General features: G+C 39.9%; 1 protein-coding gene across 1 annotated transcript; it reads right to left on the bottom strand.

Annotated features, from left to right (window-relative positions):
* Positions 1–6,897: 6,897 nt before the first annotated feature.
* Positions 6,898–7,233, bottom strand: LOC141481874 (uncharacterized). The gene has a single exon (XM_074174213.1). The coding sequence runs from the start codon at positions 7,231–7,233 to the stop codon at positions 6,898–6,900; it is 336 nt and encodes a 111-aa protein (XP_074030314.1).
* Positions 7,234–7,608: the final 375 nt, after the last annotated feature.

Genomic DNA, 7,608 nt, shown 5'->3' with positions numbered 1-7,608 from the left:
CAGGTGATGTATCCTTTTTGTTCATGATACGTAGAAATGTTACAGTTGTTCAGAAAGAGAAATAATGGCAACATGTTTTAGATCAAATGGAGTAAATTCTATTAACTCACAAACAAAATTCACAGAACTTAATAATGGTTTCAAAACGTCGAATGATTTTCACATAGTCTGAAGGACCTTTGATGTTCAGCATACCGTTTTGAGAAATTTCAGCTACATTGTCCCACATAAACATTATTACACCCTAGACACTTGAGTTTATAAACTGCAGATTTCTCCAAGTTGTCAACTTTATCTTTGGCATTGAAAAAGAGATTAGTTAAAGTGGCATGTGGCCTGAATGCCACTTCCACAATGTTTTTTATGAAAAATCCCGCAATTGTCTCTGTTTCCAAAATATGTTAAAATTACAAATTTCTTGATTTCTGATTATTTAATATATAATATTTAATATTAATCTGTACGTAAATATCTATATTATTTCCATATTGAAATCAGACTGGAATTATTTTCCAGCAGCTTGACTGATGCATTAACCTTTCGATTTCATATCATTTTTAGAAACATATAGATTCGTTTTCCGATGGCATTCCAGGATAGCTTCCCAAAATTTTTCTAACGCAGTTGTCGGTTGATTGGTCAAACCAGCAACACTGACATAAAATCTTGGCAAGTTGACTTGGATGTCACACCAATAGGTGTTTTTAGAGCCTGAAATGCTCTTCCATCTGATGGTCTTCTTTCGGGGAACTTCTTTTGGTAAATTCTAAATACAAGAAGGCAGTTTCCGTCACTTTCCCCCAAAGCATAGACCATTTGCACCATATCTTCCAATACATAATTTATAATGAAAATAATTCAATGTACACGCGAAAGAAACTCAACACATTAATTTTTTGATGTCAGTCATGGATAACTTACCGTTGAAACAGCTGATAACTATCACAAGATGGTATGGAAAATGCTAATGTACTAGCGATTAGTTTGAATATTCAAAAAATAAATTTGAGTAAGTGAAGGTAAAAAATACGTTTTTTTGTGGTTACAACAATTACTAAAACTTGGTATAATTCGTAAAATATCAGTTTTTCGAATAGTATACTTCTGATAAAAAATGTTGTGAAATGTTGAAACTTTCCATACAAATGAAAAATACAGGATGTTCCATTTGCAAAAAATGAATTATGTCTGTTTGAAAATGAATGAAACTTGACCGGTTTTACCAAGCACCCTATATATTATTTCCGAAAGTTGAGATTCCCAAAATTATCACAGTGATGTTGACTAATCATTGCTAAAAAAAATTCACCCACTTGCTGTAGTCTTGCGTGTGGTGAATTGAAAAAAATATTGTTTGTAAAATAGGTTTTTCTGGAATAACTTTGCAATGCCGCAATGGAAATTCGAAAATAAAAATTCCTTAGAGAGCTAAAAAAATATATAATCGAATGACGTATTCATACACTTGGTGTTCCACTTAAAAAAATATAACTTTGGTTAGCCACGCTCGCCTGAATCACCCAGTATGCAAGAAAATAATTGTTCAAGATAATATTTATCGATATGACTGCAAAAAAATTGAGCAGTTGGAAAAATTGTTTCCTCTGATAGCAATGGACCGAGGGAAGCCTAACTTAAATACCAAATTAAGGCTCTAGATGACATGTACTACCTAACTATTAATTTGTTTTCTCTTTTACTCTCACACTTCTAAGAGCAGTTAGCAGTGAACGTACTTGTGACCGTACTTGTTCCCGTAAATTGTAACATGAATTTTCTTCTAAAATTCCAAGTCAATTCAGTTCGTTTAAATCAATCTAACTCTCCTGAAGTAAAATGAAACATTTTGCAAGAGATGTCACTGTTTCTAATCCCGACCTTTCATTCAAACTTTTAAATTGTTTCCAAATCCATCATAATTTCATTCACTGCAGTTATTCTGATTCTCATCCGAATTAAGATACGATCTATTCTTAACGAATTTTGTCATGAGTTAAGAAGTTGGTAATCGAGATTTTCAAACTGTCTTCAGTTTCATGAACTCGATTAAGAATAATAATTTTTAGAAGTTTTCGTATAAATTGAATAAATAATACTTGAAATTCTCCCCCAACTTCGTTAATTTAATTAGCAAATTACTGACTTGAGAGTAAGTAGAATCAGTTGGACAAAATAATATTCGGTTTTATGAGAAAAACAGCTAATTAGCGTCATCATTTTCCATTTAATATTGTGTTCAGACATAAAGTATTCGTGCAAAAAGTAGAGAAAGCAGGTTTCTCCATCATTGAGAACCCTCAAGCAAAATTTTTAGCTGTTTCTTTCTAATATCAGATATTTTCAATATTTTCCCTTTTTTGATTTATATCATACACACTCAATAACATATTCATCTCTGTATTGATATCCTGGACCCAGAAGTCACGCAGGTTGCTATAGCTGCTACGTGGTGATGTTAGATGATGCCTGGGAATACTAGGTCTTCTAATTGAAACCACAAATGTGCGGTTGGCTCCTGTTGGTGACACCGTGCATATGTGAAGTTTTTCATTTTTGGTAACCAGTTGTTGTCCATCCTTGCAATTGGCTGCACCGCGCTGATGAGGCCAATAGCCAGAAACACGTGTCCGCGATTTGCCTCCATTTTTTGAGTGTTCTGTCCACATATTTTCCCCTTTTTGATATATATATATATATATATATATATATATAATATATATATATATAATATATATATATATATAATATAATATATATATATATATATATATAGATATATATATTGACGAATATACTGAAACTTCTTTTCATTGGGATGCAGGCAAATTAATTTAGAAATTTGGTTCATTGAGCAGTTCACTGTCAGAATCAAAAGGATTTTGAAATAGCCTAATTTCATTCGCAATGACATCAAAATCTGAAAAACGAGTATCAAAATTTATCTTCAAATCACTCAAAGTTTCGATTGCAAAATTGACGGGAAATTCAGTCTCTGTAGTGTGGCTGAATATTTCACATATTTCAAAATGTGTGAGACATATTCTACGTAATTGCGATTGAAATAGTATTATTTTCTGCCTGAAGGATTTGATATTGGTGTATAAATCAGGGAAAAGCTGATTTTCTCCTTGCAATCTCAAATTCAGTTCGTTCATATGATTTGTCAAATCGACATAGAAGGCTAACTTCCACATCCATTCACTATTTTCTAAATCGGCAAAAGGGCGCTGCTTCTCATTTAAAAAAATTCCGATCTCTGCTCGAAGTTCAAAAAAGCGCTTAAGGACTTTTCCGCAACTAAGCCAGCGTACGGCAGTATGATATGGTAAATCATTTTCTCCAATCTGTTGAATAAACTAGCGAAATTGTCGGTGATTCAGCCCAGTGGATCAGTTAACAACTGATATGACTGGTTTTAAAACTTCAGACATATCCAAACATTTTCCGCACAAGGACTGTTGATGAATGATACAATGCAGGACTTATGGTTTTGAACCACCATCATTTTCTACAGCCTTTGACACAAGTGCAACCACTACTTTATTTTTACCATACATATTTTTGCCTCCATCAGTTGTTATAGATTTCAAATTTCTCCATCGAAAGTTATTTTTATTAATGGCATTTTCAACTCCCTTAAAAGTATCTGCCCCAGTTGTCGTGCCGTGAATACTATCAATATAAAGAAGTTCTTCATACACTTCATTGCTTTTATCTACTCCGCGAATAAAAATCAACACCTGAGCAGTATCTGTCACATCCGTTGACTCATCCAATGCTAGAGAAAACCACTCATGATGTCCATTTTTGTCAGACAGTTGAGATGATATATTTTCTGCGATGTCTTGCACCCTCCGAGCCACGGTGTTTGCTGACAAACTGACACTTTTAAATAAATTTACCTTTTCGAGGCATATTTCTTCGGCTACTGCAATCAAGCATTCTTTTAACATTTCTCCATCGGTGAATGGTTTGCCACGTTTTCCGATTTCAAGAGCCACACGGAAGCTGGCGCGAGTTGCAGACTCTTGTTCAGTATTCGCTTTGGTAAACAAAGATTGCTGCGATTTGAGTCCGTGTTTCAAAGCTTCAAATTTTTCCTTCCGCAAACTTCCTGTATACTTGAAGTAACTTTGAAGATGTTTCGATTCATAATGTCGTTTAATGTTATAGTCTTTGAGAACACCTATGGTTTCATTACAAATTGAACATAGCGCCTTATTACTGGACTCAATCACAAAATACTGAAAGTTCCATTTTTCTTGGAACGTTCTGCATTCACTGTCGATTTTTCGCTTCTTTTCCATACTAACAAATCACACATAAAAACAATAAGTCAAATCAAAATACTTTTATTGACGGGTGTTACTTTATTTCACAATAGACAGTTTCGCTTCCTTCGCCTTTCCTACGCAGACTAACTCGCACCCCTCCATGCCCCCTCCCGGGTTGTGTGCCCAGGTCGCAAGCTCCCTCCTTACGGAATCATTTCCGCAGGTTTGGACCCTTTCCTTCCACCCCCGTTTCTAAAGGAAACGGTCCTCAATCCAGCTGCTAGGCACTTCAGCAAGATTGAAATCTAACCTCTTTTGGGTTGGAAACCAGCTTTTAGGTGCTTTTATTTCCCTATCTAACTTCGCGTTTTATTATTATTTGGCTCTTGTTTGTCGCGGTATTCCTAACTGAATTTTTGCATGGGGGCCCCCAAAACTAACGGCGGCCAGAATTATGGTAGACGGGCGTTTCTCAGTGAAGCTGAGAGAATGTGATTTGAAAAGTGAAATCGCGGTTTTGCTGAAAGAGAATATATGGTTAGAACACTCTAGAGTATTATACTTGCCGGAGCCGCCCGACGGCGACTCGTGGGGGCGGTCTCTGGTTTTGTTTCGTCGGCCTTGGATGTTTGTCCCTTTCTCGGAACCTGGGGTCATCCATGTTCAACGCATCGTGTAGATCGCGAAACGCTGGATTTAAGTGCGATCTGATTCTATCGAACGTGCTTTCTGCATGTTCTCTCATATACACGTCCACATATTGCATGTCCAGCTCTAGATCTCTGTATATGAATCTGTTTGGTATATAGTAAGGTGCATTTACGGCGGCCCTTTCGATCGTATTCATAAATGCTTGGATCTTCTTTCTGTATGTCTGCGCACACTGGCCCCAGGCAGTGCATGCATACAGTATTATTGGCATTAGAATCGTTCTGATCATCAGTAGCTTGACTTTCAGTGACATGTTGCTACTTCTTCCTATGATCGGCACCAGGCGTCTTCTGGCCTGTTTGGCCATTCCTATTCTCTGCTGTACGTGATCCTGGAATGTTAGTTTCTTGTCTAGGATGACCCTGAGATATGTCGCTTTGTTTGTCCACGGAATCTCTTGTCCGTTGAAGATGACGTTGCCTTCCGGTTGTACGAACCTGCGGGTGAACAGTATCGTCTGACTCTTGTCAGGGTTGATACTGATCTTCCACAAGTTAGCCCACTCCTCTAATCTGTCTGCCTGCTGTTGTAGGTATCTCGTAACGAGTGCTTGACTCCTAGATCTCGCCAGCAGGGCCGTGTCGTCCGCGTAGAGTGCCAACTTGTACAAAGTTGTTCGCTGGCTTGGGCACGTCTGCCGTGTATACGGAGTAGAGGTGTGGTGAAAGGACTGCACCTTGCGGGACTCCTGCCTCCAGTAGTCGAACTGTTGATAATTCGTCTCCTACTTTGCAGCGGCATCGCCTGTCAGCTAGAAAAGACTGAGTTAATCTTACCATTGGTTTTGAGTATCCAAAATCGCTCATCTTGGCTAGTAGCCCGTCGTGCCAAACTCTGTCGAACGCCTTGGAGACGTCTAAGAAGATAGCTCCGGTGTTGTGTCCTTTGCCAAGGTTGAAGCCTTCTGTCGCAAAGTCCACTACCCTCAGGACTTGTAGCTCTGTTGAGTGTTCTGATCTAAAACCGAATTGTTCGTCGGGGAGGATTCCTAACTCTCTGGTTTGTTCTTCTAGTCTCTTCAGGATGACGCGTTCCGCCACTTTGCTTACTACGGTGGTAGTAAGCTTATTGGCCAGTGTTTCGCTGGAAACAGGTGGTTCTTCTTGGGCTTTGGTATGTGGATTACCGTTGCCTCTTTGAACAGGTACGGGAAGTGTTGCAGTCTGAGTATAGCATTTATGATGTTGGTTATGGCTGCTATACCCTTTCGTGGCAGCACTTTCAGTGCTCGATTTGTTATATTATCTGGGCCTGGTACTTTCCGAGTAGTAAGGCGTCTCAGAATGTCCTTCACTTCCTCAGGCGATGTCGGGGCCAGGGGTTGCGCATTATCTGTCCGTCGGTTGAGCCTCCGTACCGTTCTTTCCACCTGGTTTTCTATTTCTTCTACCTCGTCTGTGAACGGGACGTCATTCTCTTTGCACTGCCTTTCGAAGTTGTCCGCGAATGCTTCCGCCTTCTCATGGTCAGTGTAGACAATTCCTTGCTCGCCATGTATTGGTGGGCAGGATTGTCGAGGTCCATTTATGAGTTTTTTCTGCATTTGCCACGCAGATCTATCTTCTGTGCTCAGTTCTTCCAGACGGGTGGCCCACTGTCTTTCTCGGATCGCTTTCAGCTCTTCTTTCAGTATCCTGTTTGCTCTCTGCATGCACCTTTTGTCCATCGGTGCACGTGTTCTTTGGTACTGTCATTTCAGGCGTCTTCTTATTCTGATTAGTTCCATCGTTTCTGGTGGAAGGTGCTCTTGGAAGTTATAGCGCGTGGCTGGGACTTCCCTCGCGCTTCTTTCCGTTGTTTGTATGATCGCCTGTTGAAACTGGTCCGTGGCGTTCTCCAGATCTGTTTTTGTCTCGATGCGTGGTATCTCACCCAGCGCGTCGTGTATGGCTCGCTGGGAATCTTGTCCAGTCTATGATTCGCTTTGTTGGGTTGTCTGTTTCCACTTCTCCCTTCCTATTGTAAATAGGATGGGGTTGTGGTCTGACGAACCTTCATCTAGTACTTCCATCTCCGTAGTATCGACGTTCTGTTCTAGCGCGATGTCAAGAGTGCTTGGGACTGCGTTTGCTTGCGGGTGGTACGTTGGGCTGTTTGATGCTACCACCTCGATGTCCTCAAATTCTTCTAGTAATCTTACTATATCTCTACCTCTTGTGTTTGCAAATCTGCAGTTCCAGTCTGGCGACTTTGCGTTGAAGTCGCCGATGGCCACTGTGGGATGGAGTTCTGGGATTAATTCTGCCATGTCGGTTCTTTCTATTCTTCTACCTTGCGGAGGTAGGTATACCGATGATATTTTCAGCTGCTCGTAGCGTCTCACATTGACTCTGACTGCTACTGCTTCTCCGATTTGGATTTCTGGTCTTCTTTCTTCGTTTTGCGCTAGATCTGTTTTTACTAGTAGCGCAACGCCCCCTGCGGCGATGCGCCCCCCTGGCCTGTCTGTCCTATATATGTTGTATCCTGGGATTCGATAGCTCTTTTCGCTTCTTAATCGTGTCTCCTATAGTGACGTCTATGTCTAGCCGTGACAGCAGTTCCAGTAGCTCGTTTCTTTTATCTATGGAACCATTTATGTTCTATGATCCTACTAGTAAGCTTCCCGGGATTCGTGCAGGCA

This window comes from Leptinotarsa decemlineata, unplaced genomic scaffold (assembly GCF_025532065.1).
Source record: "Leptinotarsa decemlineata unplaced genomic scaffold, Ldec_3_MD MMD2_tig00000505_RagTag_RagTag, whole genome shotgun sequence".
Taxonomy (NCBI): domain Eukaryota; kingdom Metazoa; phylum Arthropoda; class Insecta; order Coleoptera; family Chrysomelidae; genus Leptinotarsa; species Leptinotarsa decemlineata.
The sequence above is the reverse complement of the archived record's forward strand: the minus strand, read 5'-3'. Positions and strand labels throughout refer to the sequence as shown.